Raw genomic sequence first — 17,654 nt, 5'->3', positions numbered from 1 at the left:
AGTGAATAATATTTAAATTTAAATAAGAAAAGGGTTTTTTAGATATTTTATATTTAGAACATTTAAAATAAATATTTAAATTATTTGAAAATATTTAGAATATAAAATAAATTAATATATTAAATTATTATATAAAAGAATTATATTATTATAAATTAAACTTAAATAATAAAAAATTAAGATATTATAAACTATAAATTTATTTATAAGATTAAAAATTTACAAAATAATAGATTTAAATTTATTTATAAAATTAAAAATTTATTAAATAATTATTTTAAATTTATCTATAAGATTAAAAGTTTATTAAAGAATTATTTATAAGTTTATCATAAACTTTATGGTTTATTAAAAAAAAAAAAAATTGTTTATTTTTATGATAAAACTATTTTGTTTTACTAAATTGTAGAATTTTAAAAATTAAGTTTAAATTGTTCTATTGATAGATTTAAGTTTATTTAAAATCTTGAAAAACTATTTTGTTCTGTGGTTTGGAGTGAAGTGGTTGCGGATTAGCTGCTCCACGGTAACACACTAATATATACAATAATAACTAAAATAAATAACAATTTTAAATCAAAATAAAATAAATTTAATACTTATCTATATAATTTATATTAAAGAATTTGCTTTTATTATTATAAACCAAGTATTTATAATAAATTTTAATAAAAAAACTGTCTATTAAGGAGTTCGGATATATGTTATCTCTGCTTCCTGGGCGGCTCTTCAGCAGAATTGATATTGATGGGGTTTGGCCAGTCGATATAGCTCTCCAGTCTAGAGTTACGTCGGCCGGGTAGTACGTGATCCCTTTCCGACTGCGACGAACATTCCGTTATTTTGAGGCCGAGGGTCTCCCTGTCATTCCACTATAGCGACGACTTTTCCGCTATATTTGGAAGCTATCGTCACCGATTCGTCCCATCTTGCCCTTTATCCGCTGTTTTAGTTTTTACTTTTCTTATTCTTTTTAGATTTTGTTTTGGGGCCGAGATTTTGCGAGGCCAGGTTTTTCAACTTTTGTTTTTAAGTTTGCATGTTTATTTTCTTTTGAATTTTGCTTTTTTTTTTTTTTATATACTTATAAGAATTTAATTATTTAATATAAGATATATTAAATGTAGTTATTACATAAAAAAATAAATAAAAAATTAATTTAATATATAGTTATAGCCACGGCTAATTTGGAAAGGTGTAATTATAAGCCGAATCGTTTCGAGCTTAACGTCGGTCTCTATCGGAAAAATGGAGAGAGGGCGGTCTAGGAAATAAATACTGGACATATTAGTGCTTTATATATTAGAAGGAGAGCGTTTACCGGTGCCCAGACTTTTATGAACAAATTGGAGACCTTATAATTTTGCTAAAAACTTCGCTGTGGGTTGGAATGTCTACGGTTTAATGCCTCCTCAACAGGGAAAGAATACATGTAGCAAGATTGCGAAAAAATGAATTCCCCAGGTTTAATAGCAAAAATACAAGCAAATCCTACGAACATACTTCCTTAAGCTAACGTACCTACCTTCTGCTTGGTGTGCCTATACCAACCCCAATTCGTGCCTAAGCGATTTAAGTCTATATTTCGACAAAATGATTAAAGTAAAGTATTAAAAGGTAAAAACAAGATACTAATATCAAGTTAAAACAATAAATTCATCTAAGCTATATTAATCAATTTTGCGCACTCGCCCAATTTATTCGATCAAGGATATACATGAACCACCAGCTTTCCAAACTTTCTTTACACCAGAAGCAATCGTGCGACCATTGTGAGAGAACGCTATAGCCCGGATCCAATTACTATGTCCTTCGAGGGTCTGCAACATGGCTCCCCAACTCCTTTTGACCCCAGGCTGTTTCTTCGTCATCCGTTCGAACATGTTTTTCGCTATATCCGAACCCTGGTATATCCAACCCCACTTTACTCTATCCAAAACTTTATCAGGCGGGACCCCTGAGTATTTCTGGACCCAGTGTAGTTTGAATAGCCCTTTTACAATACTCAACTCCGGTGAGAAGAGAACAGCTGAGGAATGTGTTTGCACTGGCGCCTTGTTGATTAACCACTTGTTTTGAAGGGTGAACCGTTTTATATCCCGCAAGAGCTTGGTAAAATTTTCCCCATTCACAACCTATTAAAACCGCTTTAGATATATCTTTCTAGCTTTCCAAGTATTTGATGGAAACGTACTTGCATCGACCTTGGATTGCAGATTCACAAACATATAAATAATCTCGAAGGCGCCACCCAAGAGGCTCATGACGTCAAGCCAATGAATAAAATGTTCCCGAAGGAAAATATGCACTTGATCGTTATCCGCAATACACTTCCCACTCTTTACTACATGGTCCCGCTCCTTTATGGGCATTTCTTTCGAACGGGCTAACCCCGAATTTAGAAGCTCGGTTACCGTCAGCTTCTCCAGCTTCATGGACTAAAAGCCACAATCCGTCGCCCTTCGCAGATAGAGGAGTTGGCTTATCGTTGTAATCAGACATCTTCGGAACTCCCGGTGGTCAGCTGCGCAGTATTGTCCATAAAACCCAGAGTATGCTAGTAGCACCGGTAAATACGTAGGCATATGTCGATATATACATATATATATATGAAAAAGTCTTACCATAAAGTGCAATGCGTAACTGATACGGCTTTCGTCAACTTATTTAGCTTATTCTGTTCCAGAATAAACAGATAATGTAGCTGGTATTGTTACCCTGTGAAGTTAACTAGACCAGGGAGCCCGCAAATATCGCGATGGTGAAATCAAGTCATGGTATTCACTGAGTAAATTTGCAACAGGATATATCGATAGAATAGGGTAGCTGTGATGCCTTATGTAATTATATTGGTATTCCAGAGGGAGCTCGGGGGCGATCCTGTCGTATCCAACTAAATTTACACTGACGGGGAAACAAAATACAGGGATGAATCCCAAGCGAGGGAAGGAAGAATGTAGAAGGAGGCCGAATCATTAAAAACTTGATGCATCCACAACGCGCAACGCGACGGATAGAAAAACGTAGATGCGCGCCAGCTGCTGACTCGGCACCCTCTTCGTGCTGTTGCAGTATTTTTATCCATATCAGCATATATATATTTGAATCTTCCTCGTTCCAGCGAGGTACACCCCCCGTGCCGTTAGTGAATTACCGCGATACCGAACGTTACTTACAAAATAGCAAACATTGCATATTTGTAGTACGTAGTTGTGCTAGTTTCGTAGAGGTGTTATGCATTTTATGTCCTGCGGTAGCGGGTGCGTCATCTATAGTCTCGGACATCATTTACTGAACTTCGTACTAAGGTACCTAACGCACATGGAAACGCACCCGCTATTTTCTTAGCCCGCGCTACGTAATCGTAATTACGCGTATACGTATGTAGTATAGTCCGGCATGATTATATTTATATGTTATAGGCACCTAGACCTCTAAATTCTGTAAACATGTAAAGTTTACATTAATTGCACTCGTACTCGTAGTACACGCCGAAGCGCCTATTTATTGATATGGCGTCGACGTCGAATCTCAAGGGTATTCATGAGTTCGCCGCTGAAGTTCATGCCATTGCATTAATTATATTATGGCCATTTACGTGGCATATTGTGGGCACGCTCCGCTAGAAAGGCTAGTCGGCTTAAGCTGAGGCTTCGGGGGCCAAACCGTCATATGTCATATTGGATGAACGGGGAAGCTAAATTTTTGGTCGCTGGGCGGTCACGTGTTGAAATCATGATGGCTGTGGTATCGATGGAAATAGCGCAGGAGCCAATCAAGACGAAGGATGCTTGGAAATTCCCGCCTTGGCATATTTGGTGTCACAGCCCAGAAACCTCTGAATCAATCAATGTTCTCAGATGCTTTGATGGCTAAATAGTAGAATTGCGATCACATCTCCACAGTCTCAGATGGTCCAGTGGTCAAGATTTCCGCCTGTCATGTGATCACGCGTTCACTGCTCGCGGACGACCGGGGTTCGATTCCCCGTCTGAGAGTTCTTTTTGTACATTTTTGTACTTTTGCTCCTTTGATCTAAGGGCGCTCGAGATCAAAACTTTTTTACAAACCAAACCTTCCTATCTACAACAACTTTAACACAAAATGAACCCACCTACAAACCGTCCAACCTGAAGACCAGTCAAGTCACTGTGCAAGTCATTTATAGACTAACCAGCCTGTGAACCAGCCTATGAATTACATGCAATCTTTAGCTAGAATTTTGGTGATATTAGTGCCCTGCTGCAGTTAAAAATTTGTGGATTCCAAGTTAGTGATCTAAGCAAAGGGTTATGAATCCGTGGATAACTCTCCAAACCGGTGGGTATTTATGCAAAATGGCTAAAGAGTAGAAACTCTCCGTTTAGGTCGGAATATATTAATATGTATCAAAAACGGGATTCCTATTTCCCCACTTTGAGATTAGTGGAATGTAACCAAGCATTGGTTGTAATTTAAGCTTTTACAACTGGACTCGACTTTATCTTATGATTATATCCATGTTTACCTGCATTCTGTATATAGCAAGGGAACCTACATAAAGCATTAGTTTTTGAGATACTAATAGATATTTATTGGTTTTACGTAGCTAGTTAGCCCAACGTCCTCAAGCAGCATCTTCTTTCGGGTTTCTACCTAAGTATGGTGAGCCCAAATAGACGACCGGGACTACAATTTTGAACCTCAGCGCAAAAAAGGCGGGCTTCCAACAAAAAGAAACAAAACTTGAAAGGCAGAAAGTATAATAACCGAAACTTCGGGGAATGGTAGGTTTTTGGGGGCTGTAAAACCGAAAAAGTTGCTAGTCTGTTGGTGTTGACGTTGGGTCCATAATTGTTCGACTAGGTGCGGGTCTGAAGATCATATGCATATGCGCATATATATATATGTGGAAGCCTGTGGGGTAGCATAATCGACGCCCTAAACTTGCAACTTCTATCCCTCAACCCCCACTAACTAAACTTCTGATTATAGGATCTGGCCCAATAGCGAAGAGTGCGTTCTGACAAATTTGTTTGGAGAAACTCGATCGTTTCTCAATCTTCGAGCGTCAGCATGGCCAAAACGTGATTTTTCATCGCTCAGCAAAAGAATTTGGTTCGAGACTCATATGCATAAACGACTTAGAGCCCGATGCCCGAGGTCCTTAGCAACGGAGCTGTAAAACTTCGCTTCGGTAGCTCTATTACACGTAGTAATCATAAAAGATATTATATGTACTGGCCTGATTAACTATAATAGCGCATCATTGGTTTCGCGGGGCAGGTTTAGACAAAGTGGGCTTCTTGGTCGCAGGTCCAAAGCAGTCCACAGGCCCAATGCATTCGAAGCACTATATTGTAAGACGGTATCAAAACTCGTCGTCATAACTATGATGTGGATCGAAGTGCTTGATATTTGATATCAAGGACTTATATAACCGTATGTGTGTGGCTGCAAAATCTAAGGGCTTGAGAGTCTCTCGAGATCTCGAGTGCTCGGTGAAAGATCACAGCGGGCTAAAGGATCTCCAGTAAAACAATAGAGTTGTGTTGGCCGACCTTTTAACTCTCAGTCGATAGATTGCGTTGCCTTTTTCTAAGATTCTTAAAGGCTTTTTGTGATGATTAATGCTAGCGCCAATGCAACCGGCTTCATCACACGCCAAAAGTTCTCAAGGCTATCGTACCTATAAGTAAGTAGGTATTCGTGGTTCAGAGTGAAGGCGGGCGGATGAGCACACCTTAAGCTCTCATTCAATCAAATTTTCTAGTATATGTTTAAAATTTGCCCTATCCCTGATAGATACCCAATGATTGCTTTTTCCTTACGAACGAGGCTGGCTAGCGATGAACCACAAAAGTTATAGATGCGACACCAAAGTGCACAGATGCAGTACTAGTAGAACACATTTGCAATACCAATTCTCCTGCTTCACGGTGTTAAACCCTCCTCTTGCTATAATATATTTTGGAAAGTTTCCTCGTCAAGAAAATCCAAAAAAAAAACCTTTCTTAGGTCCGAGAATAGCTAAGTACACGAATGTGCGATAGCCGGCCAGTCATGACGTCAGAATATTTTTGTGTGTAGGTTTGAGTTTCGAGACTAGAGATCTCTGATTCACATGGCAAGGGAGAAGAAGGTATTAAATAATTCTACTGGGCAAAAGCAGATTTCTCCGAACGCTTTTGTATAGTCGTCTTGTGAATCCAAGTAACAGATGGTGTTGGTGGGAGTTGATAGGGATTTATTCAGCGGGTGTCGATACACACCAGAACCTAGCAGGATCTTGCAGGGCCTTGCAGGATCTGGTGGGGCTTCGTAGAATCAGGCCGGATCTGGCAGAATCTGAAAAGGGTTTAGGCCTTGGGACGTGCGTTGCTGACAGGTGGGCGGAAATATTGGTTCAGTACCGGCTGCTAGTTATAGCTATCAACCACAAGAATGTAGAAATATAAAGCTAGTAGGTAGGTACTTATGCATTCGACTTAAATCTATACCACACAACAGAAGTGGTCCGTATCACAAATCTATTTATCCCACAAAAGAAATGTTCCACCAACAATTTACAAGTCGGGTCCAGTTTTCTTGGTCTGGTAAACAAAATATTGGGTCTGGTTTTTCTGTATCTTTGTGTTGTTTCTGGCAACGCGAGACCAGCTTTTCTCACATCTCGTCACACCACATATCTTTGTTTATATCTATATTTAATGATAGATTCTGATTTTAGGGAAAGAAGTTGACTGTTAGCGTCTAGACTGCTTAAAGGTTATGATTGTCCTCAGCAGCGAAATACAGAACGCTTCGGCGAAAATGCCGAGGCCTTTATATCTCAAGCATCGCACAAACAGATCTAAGTTACAATCCTCATCCCTACAAATGAACTTACATCCTTCAATCGGACGTTAGTAATTCGTATATCCAATAATGTTGGAGTGCTTGCGTATAATAGCGCCCACGCAACAGGGTTAACAATGGTGGAATTCAATGCAAAGGATAAACGAAGGCCACCTATTTATAGAACGTTCGAGCTGACGATTACGTGGACTTAAAACAGCGGCATAATACCACCGACCGCTTGTGGTTCTACAGCGCCTGTTACAGCGCCGCCGAACTATCGTGTGAAGATGTCCGACTTCAGAACAAAGCGTAGATATGATAGGGAAGCAGTCCGCAAACCACATAATATAGTGGCGGTATGAACTGCGCCTTCCAACTTGGCGCACCCCGAGACAGAACCCAAAAGCAGACTACAAACTGCAAAAGACAAAGAAAAAGAAAAGATATTCCTACACCGTCATCTTTGGTAGAGGAAACCAAACAACAAGCAGAGAAGCTAAAGTTGACCATTTGCAGCCTCGCCAGCTGCAAAGTAACAAGTCTGCAATTTGCAATCCCGTCTTAATTCGACCCGACCAAAAGAGGATGCAAACTACTTGTCAATCCAATTAAGAGAGATTCTACCTTGAGCGTTGACGTCGGCGCCTTCGCGCAGCAGCAGCTCGACAGTTTTGTCATGGCCTCTGGACGACGCCGCCTGGAGCGCATTACCATATTCTCCGCCTTGGGCGTTGACGTCGGCGCCTTCGCGCAGCAGCAGCTCGACAGTTTTGTCATGGCCTCTGGACGATGCCGCCTGGAGCGCATTGCCGTAGAATCCACCTTGGGCGTTGACTTCAGCGCCTTTACCCAGCAGTAGCTTGACAGTTTTTTCATGGCCTCCGAACGATGCCGCCTGGAGCGCATTACCGTAGGATCCACCTTGGGCGTTGACTTCAGCGCCTTTACCCAGCAGTAGCTCGACAGTTTTTTCATGGCCTCTGGACGATGCCGCCTGGAGCGCATTACCATATTCTCCGCCTTGGGCGTTGACGTCTGCGCCTTCGCCCAGCAGCAGCTCGACAGTTTTTTCATGGCCTTCGGACGACGCCCCCTGGAGCGCATTACCGTATTTTCCATCTCGGGCGTTAACGTCGGCGCCTTGACTTAGTAAGTAGTTCACCGTATTTGTCAGGCCTCCAAATGATGCGTAGTATAACGCCGAAACTCTTTTCTCTCTCGTCCATTCTCCGCTTTTCCAATGCCCATCTGGGCTATAAAGATTGTAGCAGTTTCTATATAGGCATCTTTTGGTGTCGAAAAATCTTTTTATGAAATCTCGCAATGTTTGGTTCTCGTTTTCGGCTACGGCGGCGAATCTTATCCAATACCTCGCACAATACAGTACGAAAGGAAAGGTCTCCGTGAGTGGCTTGGTCGGGAGGTCGACATCTAAATGCAGCAAATACGCAAGACAAACTTTTGCCATTGATGCTTTAGCTTGGACTTCCCGAAAGTGCTGCGCTATATAATCTATAGCACGGTCTGATGTTAGATATTCCTTGACTGAAAAATGCGCCAACTGGAGATCTGTAGTTTTGTTATTCGTGTCGTTCGAATTTCCCTTTTTGGTGACCGCAACCACCAAACTAGAACAGTAACACAAAATCTCGCTATGGTCGGGCATTCTGTATTTTGGATCAAAGTATGAGTCCCCTTCCGTATCGATATCTACCGCGATCATGTCAACGGCCTCCTCGATCCTTAATGGCCTCTCAGAGTATGTCAAAAATTGAAGTATTCTGATAGCAGGCTGCTCGTGTTCCTCAGGGATTTTTCGCAAGATTCTTTCGTAGGTTTCGTCCAAAGTTTTCGGGAGGGAGTTGAGAGCTTTGCAGACCTGAAAATAGTCGAGGCAGTTTTCCAGAACGTCGAGCTGGCATGCGGCCCATCTAAACCTGACAACTCTTAGTATTTCTTACACCCAATGAGTCTATCAATACGTAAATCTTACATCCCATTTGCATTTCCCCCAAGTACGGTCTCAATCTCATTTTGAATTTCCGGGCGCGATCGCCACCGCTTAAGGCCGTCACCCTCTCTGACTCTCGAGTGAACGTATGCACGTAAATCATCGGTAACTAGACCGCTCTGGATGGGCACCATATAGTCGGTATGGGTAAACTTCAGTACTTCAGATTCAATATCCCTTTCTTGCCGACTTGTCGCAAGAAGGTGGACGTTCCCATGCTCCGAGTTCATTAGAAGCCCTTCTATCCACGATAATAATTTCTTCCTTTCTTCCTTGCTACATTCGTCAAGCGCATCTAAAACGAGCCAAATTTCCCCAACCGACCCCACCATGCGCACGAAAGTCTCGCAAAGTGACTGACAGGTTGGTTGCTGGCGTCCGTCATTGCACGAGGAATAAAGGCGGTCTAGTTGCGAAAAATCCCCCTGTCGATTGCAGAGCTGATCAATAAGGGTACGAATCATTTTCTCAAATGTTTGTTTGTCTCCATCAATAAAGTCGAAGAAAAAGTAGAGAGGCCGATAGGGCGAGAGATCCTCGATAATAGCTGAGCTAAGAATAGTCTTACCACAGCCAGCGATGCCGTAAAGCCACAGAAAGGAGCTTTGTCGCGTTTTCCATTCCTTGAAAGTGTCACCCCCTAGAAACCAACCGCCTGTGGCTTTGTGACGTTGCTGGAGAGCTTTGTCGTAGTTTACTGAAGGATCTGGGGGCGATAGCCAACGGTATAGCTCTATTTGCCTTTGCTGGGATCTGAGATGCTTGACATTATCCCCCACACCTTGGACATTGGTATAGATTTCGTTTACTCTTCCCTCAACTTCAAATTTGGTTAGCAGAGTAATCCATAAAGTGCGCTAAACACTAACTAACCCGCAGGGAGAATATCAAGAATCTTCTTCTCAACCTCCACCTTATTAGGAGCAATTTTGTAGAGAAGGTCCCTGGCGTATGCAGCCGCTGCCATTGCCGCGTATCCTTGCCATTCCTTATTCTTGTGGGAATCTGAGTAGTCGCATACACCGCGAATAATCAAACAAGGAAAATGGTTCATTAATCCTGCCGCTTCCATTTCAAAACAGAGAATATCCTCTTTCGCCGCCAGTCTATCCCGGAAAGTAGCGTCTTTTACTAATTGGTTTGCGGAAGCAATCCGGCCATAGTGAATTGCAGGGTTCTCCTCGTGGTCAGCCCGTTTGTCCCGTGGTACCAATACTGAAGGATTATCGCCACAGACGGTTGCGCAGTCTGATTCGTCCTCCGGGTGGTGGGTTATTTTGGGTAGGTATAATCTATCGCTGCTTTGGTCCGGCCGCTTATATTTCCGCTGCAATTTTGTATTCTTCTCGAGAACGTCCTGGATGGCCTGTTCAATTTGGTGGCCTTCCATCTCATATTGGGCCTTAAGCCCAGTTATTGCGGTTCGCAGAAGTGTCGGTGGATTGTCCAGGTGCCTTGTTGGCTGAAGTTCCTGGTCTTGTAGTTTTTTACCAAAGTCGTACTGAAGCACAGCTGCCTTCCCGTCTCCAGAAGCAACGCTAACCACAATATCACCTAAACGAATATCATGCTTTAAGCTAGGCGCACCCCCGCCGACGCCGACCATTAGGCCGATTCTAATATTCGGAAAACTACGAAGCATGTCCGTCGCAACACTTGCTGCGGATGATGTACCATATTCTCCATCTGGCAAGACCGCAACTACAACATTGTGTTTTCCAACCCTGCCCAATGTATAATGGTTGTTGTCATTGGGGGGGACATAGTCTGGTTCTCCACGGTTTTCGTCTAGAAAAGCTTTTGCAGCGACATACTCGGTTAGTATGGCGCAGATCCAGCCAACAGTATATTCCGTAGGGTTGCGTGCGCTAGCAGGAACTAGTTCCTCTGAACGATGTCTGTCTGCCTTCGCTCTCTTCGGTTCGCGGGCCATAACTCCTCCATCACTGCCGATATTTCGTTTTCTATTCGACATTTTTAAATGGTTGTTGTGGGTGGTTAATAAATGTGTAGATTGGGGTTGGTGGATATGGGCTTTCTTTGAGGCGAAAAAATGTCGTGGCCGTGTCGACAATCCTTCACGGTCCAGAAGCTGACAGCCTCGCAACAGAAAGAGGGGTAGCACATAAATAGCCAATCATGAAACACCACCTAGCGCCGTCATTATGATCTTCCCATCTGCTCTCCCATACGCATCCCCATCCAGTTCTTGGAAATCATTCTTTGAATGCATGTTTGATTGATGATAAAACTAGTGTCAGAATCCAAGGTCAACGCCACAGGTAGTGGCTGACTTAACGCCGCGCACGTGACCTCAAGGTCCCACAGGGATCAAGAACTCATCGAGCAAGTGAAAACTTTTCAAAAGGTCATATGCTCATATACTAGCATGAGTAGCCAGGGACCAAAGAGATTTTTTAGAGAGAATAAGCCAAGTCCGGCATCTTCGACAACTAGTTCCAAGGAACATTTGTGTTGTACTCTGAGGCTCTCAAACCGAAAGGTCTAAAGGGAGTATTTTTGTGCTATGTTCCTATTGCGGCCATGCGCGGGAAAAGCTCGATCAAATAGCATGGATGTTAAAACCCCCGTGATTTACAACCGCGGGTTCATTTTCGCACTAACAAATTCTAAGCACAGCTGTGAATTAATCATTAGCGGAATTGGTGTTACGAATACGCCCCATATTACAACTGCTAGGACATTGGTGCGAGGAACACATTTTTTTTGTAGTTGTGCTAACCATTTTGGTTACAACTTTGTGTTGCCTGACCAGTTTTGGTTCATGTTTGCCAGTCTCAGAACCAAACTATATTGGTGTTCATGTTTGCATCCTTGTATCCAAAAATACACCACAACCAATGCAAATCTGTGACCCAGGAAAACGTACATTGATACAACAAGACCACATGGATACGGATTTCTGGTCTCAAAACACATCATCATCATGATGTGAGATTCACACCGTAGACGGTTCAGTTGTCAAGATTTCCGCCTGTCACTCCAAATCAGAGCATCCTCTGTACTAATTAATGGGTGCTCGCGGACGACCGGGGTTCGATTCCCCGTCTGAGAGAACACTTTTTTTTTTGGTTTGCTTGGAACACCCAGTCCATTTTTGGAACCCAGTCCATTTTCGTTCCCGCACTCCAACCCTGCCTGACAGGGATCTATTCTCCAACATTTTCAACAACACGCCAGAACAAAAACCGAGACGACAATAACGGCGTACAAAGCACAGCTCTGTTTCAAGATTAGAAGCCAAAATATCATATCAGATCCGAATATGGTTTCGGGCTGTGATTGACTACGGTAATATGAAGGCGCCTCGCTCCTGTTTGAATCGGGCTAATTCCCCGACTATCCTTTTTCTTCTACTACAAATTCAGCATGCAATACCTTATAAAATTATTGTTATTCAAAAGTGAATGGTACTATGAGGGAGAGAACTTGTAAATTCGATAGAGAAAGAAGAGAGCTATCATACACCTCTGAGGCCGTCTTAAATACACAATTGGGTTACACAGGGCATGAAGCCATATCACTGTCACGTGCCGCTAGTCACGTGAGTCCCTGCGCCTCAGACATGCGGCATGAGCTACGCCTCATGTCGGGTCGGATATAAGCTAACTTGTGGCGGCGTTAACTCCGGCTCATGTAGGTAGCCTCAACAGATATGTTATAAAATGCGAAATCAGCTGATTGAATTTAGGTGATCCGCTGGCCACACAAATCCTCGCGAAGAAAGTTAAATCCCTCCTTCCAGTCGGGCATTAGGCACCTCATGGAATAGCTAGCCTTTACAGAATAGTCGTTCAACCGGAACGTATATTTAAAGAGGCTTCAGAGGCATAGAATAGCTCTCCATCAAATCTACAGCTCCCCTCCTTTATATTACCTTTTCATCCTTTAATGGTGTTGATCTCACTCACGTTCCCACTCTTCTTACCCTACGCCTCAAATATCTTTCTTTCCATACTCCCACATCTTTAGAAGGTCCCGGAGAAGCGGGGAATTTATAGATTTCGGAAGGCAGACAGACCACAGGGAAACTCGATCGGAACCAGAAGTTTTCTGAATTTGCTAGCGGACCCCGGTACTACCCGCCTCCAAACCGCTTGTTGACGAGGCCTGGAGGTAGTTGATTTTAGATCCGAGATGGAAGCCGATGCCAAGCAAGAAGCCCTACGGTAACAAAATGCAACAAACCGCCCTGCTTGGCGACGCCCTGTTGCCCTTCACTAAAAAGTTAAGCAGTGCGGTGCTACTATTTAGCTAAACCCTCTAAGGTCGCTCTCCTTGCGTGTTCCAGCTTGGGTGTAATGTAAGCCGACACAAACTCCGGTGGTGACGGTAATAGTACTAGCTGTGCTAGTTTTGCTTAGGATTTGGCCACACTTAGACTGTTCTTGGCAGGTAACACAACTGTTACCAGGATATGGTAAGGGGGAAGACTTGTGAATTTGATGATGAGTTAGCTACGCCTCTATATATGCAACGTTGCTGACTTAACTCACTCTCCATAGATCCATATCGATATTGACAGACAAAGATAATAACTTGGAAACTGTTTTGTACACCTATTGTGCTATTGTGGTAAAATGTGTTAACACCGTTGTATTTTAGCCCTGAATGTTTTTTTCTTTGAATATTTCCCCTCAACAAAGAACGCGAACGCCCAAACCCCAAACTGTCCTTCAGCCAGATATCATACCAATGTCGCAGGATCAATATTGGAAAACGATACTCCAAGCAGGATCAAGTACAGACCTGTCTCAAGCTCACGAGTATGTAGACGAACCCGAATCCGAACAAGTCCTCGATACAATTCCAGCTTTAGCCAAATCATACATACAACACGATCGCATTCATACGGCTCTAGGAATCCCGACCAAAGATCTTCACCATAATATGATTCTAGAGAAGTACCCAAACTGGCCTAGTGACGCTTCCACCAATGCATCTTAGACAGTTGTGTTGGTAGGAACAGAACCAAGCCCGTCTTACTAGCTTTACAATAGCCTACTAATATATATCATATAGGATGTTGTCAAAGAAAATTTGGAGTTATATTGTAACAATGTGGTTCAAGACAAGAAACTACTTCAATAAGATTTATCACTTTACAGGGATTTATGGTCTCATCAATTGCCGTTACTTAAAAAAGCGATTGTCAAAGATATATTATCAAATCTCCGAGCAAAAGGATATGGTGATATTACAAATAGACTAAGCAGATGCGATCAAGATTGGGCTATCAAAGACCTGTTACAGCAAAAACTAAGGACATCAAAAAAGAAAGAGAGGGAGAAACAAAGGACAGCGCAAGACCCAAATCCGCAGGAATCTAATAGCTCGAGAAGTAAATAGTCAGCAGCAATCCCTTGATCCAAACACAGAAGTAAAATTCCTTAAGTTTTAATGCCTAATATATCAACCAGCCCACAAAGAGTATTTTACAACATCAAAGCTTAAACAGATCTACTCTAGTATTTTTCAATATCAACTCTAGTTTAATTACCAACCCCCAAAGTTCCTGCATGACATGCACATGTGCACACACTAAGTCTGTTAGAAAGCTCCTCTACATAGGTGAAAATTTCTGCGGCGTTCTCCCCTATGATACTCAGAATCCACTCATATTGCGGTACTTCATCATCTCAGCTGATATTCTTCCCTCGCAAAAGACTATTAACTATAGCCCAAATCAAATATGCGGTCTGCCCAACCTGGCTACAAAGGAGCTATAGAAATTAATAGCAGTTAAGTCAGCACTATCTTACCTAATTTAGAGATTGAAGGGAGATTTATCGTATGATAGGGTTTAACACCGTTAGTTTGGGGTACTGTTGACCCCAAGCCGTTGTTGTGATTTCGTAGTAGCCAGATTTTAGTTCAATTATCCCAGTGGAGTGGAATTCTTTAGAATTGAACGCCGAAGACATTTCTTCACTACTAACCAGAGATATATCTAGTACAGGAGAGGGAGCCAATATAATTGATAGGATGGGAAGAGTTTCGCAATATTATAACTTACAGCGGTTCGTGAGAGCAGAAGATAATGATCGTACGTAAAGATGGAGCTCTTCGGGGTCGAGATGATAATATTTCGGATATATAGTGTTTATACCTTAAGGGACGGATCTAATTTAAATATTTATAGATCTTAGGAATACAGGCTAGGTATTTATACTCCAGAAACAGCAGGTCTCTATGTCAGCTGGCCGGCATTACGGATTCCCACCGTCCGCAGAACTTCGAGTCCGAGCCCATGCGCTGTGGATCACATCTCAGATCAAAGCTTCCAATGTGACTTGTAAAATGTCCTTGCTGCTGTAATTAATAATGGAGCATCTTTACCTGGTACTCCTTCACCTGGCCGTTATGCCCCGAGTACTGTGACTTTAGAGGTTCGAAGTTGTGGATAGTCGCTTCTCCTTATGTAGTATCGAATTTAATCCGCGTTAAATAATCGTTGAATCGAATGAATGACCCCGATTTGTTTGCCCCAAGCACGAAAAGAAACTAATCGACGGTGGTGTGCTTGGGCTGCAACCCGACATATATGTATGCAACCCCCCCAACAAGTTCTTCCCCTTGCGGTCTTACCTGTTCATATTTTCCACCCACTGTAGGATACGTCTATTTAAGCTCAAATTTCAACAAGACTTTAATGATCGTACCCTCTACCTCCTTATATACTCTTTACTATAACTAACATCAAAAATCAATATACCGCTAATATGGATCCGCAAGAAGTCGTCGAACTCGCTAGAATCCGTCATAATTTCGCCTGCGGTATGGTTGGATTGATGTCCAAGGGAAAATACCCTGAAAACGTTCTTTTGGACCTGCTCACTAGCCACCCTATCGAAGGATTAGTCCTGGATATCCACCAATGCCTCAATTTGCTCTCCGAATTCAAACAATTCGCACTTCAGAAGTACGGGAATTCGCCAAACAATCCTATCAAGCAGTTTTGCCCGTCATTCCAGGACGTGCATTTCACTCGGGTGCATGGAACGGAATTCAACACCCAATGATCTTTTCAACTCTACCGTTAGCGCGTTAGAAATTACACGTGGAACCGGGAATATTTGGGCATGGAGGAGCATCTGGTGACAATCTCGCAGTCATGTGCTGGACTATATAGAATTTGTTTTGGGGGTATATGTACATCCGGTTTACGAATCAAAGCCTAACGGCCTTAAAATCACTTTGGCGTCTTGCAATCCCAATTAGGAGAATGGCAATCGAGCAGCTTGTTAAATTGATCACTGATAGTAACTAGAATTCCAGCAAGTCTCCCCGTTCTCACCATCCAGCAGAATTCCATGATCTTCATCCGGTAGAGGGTCTTCGATAATTTTTCAAAGCTGTGACCCTCCTTTAAGATGCGCACAATAATCACATAGAGTGCGGCGGACTGAATATATAGTACGACGTACCTTTAGCGGCCTCCGTTATTATCGATGCACTGCTACATGGAGGCTATTTTCCGGGCCGGCTAGCTCATTTGCGCCAGTCAATCTAATTGCCACGCTTACCTGATCGTACCGAAGCAGTCGATAGGCGATATTTTTCTTCATTGCGTATGGGTTAGGTTACTACAGTCCAGTCTTCTCCGCTACGGAGCGCCGCCCTTCAAATCTAACTCGCTTTCCCGCCCCATAGTGCAGTTCAGTACTTAGAGATGTTACTAAGAATACACCAACGAGTATATCTTGAAACCTGAAATCTTAAACCACTATTTTTGAGTCATCTGGTGTAAGTCTAAAAAGAGTCATTAATATATTGTCGCGGGGGTATTTGAAGATATTTCCAACTCTATAAAATGCAAAAGCGAACCGTAGCCTTGTCTTGTAAATCCGTGAGCGGGCCAGATCCGCACATCGGGCGAATTGGTGGCTGAAACCCCTTGCGTTCGGTACGGGACAAGCGATGCGGTCTCAAAACATCTTAAAAAACTCCAACTGGGCTCATCGATGGGCTATTCGGCAGGGCCTAATATGTTTTCACAACATTTTCAAAACTGAAGGGATTGAATGGAACATCCAAAACAAGGTTTTGGAAGGACCGGCACGGGGCAGGGGTGTAAATGCCCGCCTTATGATAGGATGGAAGATGAGTAGGGAAGGAAGAGAGGCCGGAGGAATCCAGTAAGATATAGATAGAGATCTACAGGAGATCTCTAACACCTTACGCTTTTGAATCTTCCTAGAAACTTGAATGCGCCGGAAGAAAATTCCCTCAGCTAGAACCTTCAAAAATATACGAATGTCTTAAAAGATGGCAGCAGCCAAGCCCTCGCTTCAAGGCGTTGGCCCAAGAAATCGGTGACGCTTCCGATAATACTGGAAGCCTTCGAGCTAGATGGAGCAAGCAGGTTGCGGGATAGAAGACGCTTGCAGCTTCCGGATCGGTACCACAACCAAGAGAGTTAGAGACTACTATTTCGAAAAGTTTTCGCCGTCAAGCATCTGGGCACAGCTATCGGTGCATCAAGAATCAACAGCAGAAGGTATCACCATTAATGAGGCGGAACACGGGTTTTAGGATTGTAGAAGCTAGTAAATATCGTCTAAAGAGCCCAACCATCCTATGCAGCGTGATGGAAGCTTCGAAGGCTCTCGATTCCGTGATCAACCTGGTTGGGTTAAGCTCCTTTATGCGAGTTGCATTCGACAAAGTGGACGGTAAGGATATTTCTAGAGCGGGCGGATCCGAGTTCGATTTTCACATTGAAGAGGAACCAGAGTCAGTCAAAGGAAAGGCAGAGACTCGACTCCCTGTAATAGAGGTAGTAGTGGTTAACTAGATTGGA

The 17,654-nt window shown here is 42.8% G+C and overlaps 3 protein-coding genes across 3 annotated transcripts; 1 reads left to right on the top strand and 2 right to left on the bottom strand.

The window, feature by feature from the left end:
* Nucleotides 1-1,944: 1,944 nt before the first annotated feature.
* On the bottom strand, nt 1,945-2,372 carry AOL_s00006g592 (uncharacterized protein; the record flags this gene model as incomplete). Its single annotated transcript, XM_011119901.1, has 2 exons — nt 1,945-2,135; nt 2,195-2,372. The coding sequence occupies 2 exons, from the start codon at nt 2,370-2,372 to the stop codon at nt 1,945-1,947; spliced, it is 369 nt and encodes a 122-aa protein (XP_011118203.1).
* Nucleotides 2,373-7,411: 5,039 nt separating this feature from the next.
* Nucleotides 7,412-10,805, bottom strand: AOL_s00006g591 (uncharacterized protein; the record flags this gene model as incomplete). Its single annotated transcript, XM_011119900.1, has 3 exons — nt 7,412-8,750; nt 8,813-9,650; nt 9,704-10,805. 3 exons carry the CDS (start codon nt 10,803-10,805, stop codon nt 7,412-7,414), a joined length of 3,279 nt encoding a protein of 1,092 aa, XP_011118202.1.
* A 4,768-nt stretch (nt 10,806-15,573) lies between these two features.
* AOL_s00006g590 (uncharacterized protein) lies at nt 15,574-15,873 on the top strand (the record flags this gene model as incomplete). Its single annotated transcript, XM_011119899.1, has 1 exon — nt 15,574-15,873. The coding sequence occupies one exon, from the start codon at nt 15,574-15,576 to the stop codon at nt 15,871-15,873; it is 300 nt and encodes a 99-aa protein (XP_011118201.1).
* Nucleotides 15,874-17,654: the final 1,781 nt, after the last annotated feature.

The sequence above is a fragment of the Orbilia oligospora genome (assembly GCF_000225545.1).
Source record: "Orbilia oligospora ATCC 24927 unplaced genomic scaffold scaffold00006, whole genome shotgun sequence".
Taxonomy (NCBI): domain Eukaryota; kingdom Fungi; phylum Ascomycota; class Orbiliomycetes; order Orbiliales; family Orbiliaceae; genus Orbilia; species Orbilia oligospora.
This window is presented reverse-complemented; position numbering and strand designations above follow the sequence as displayed.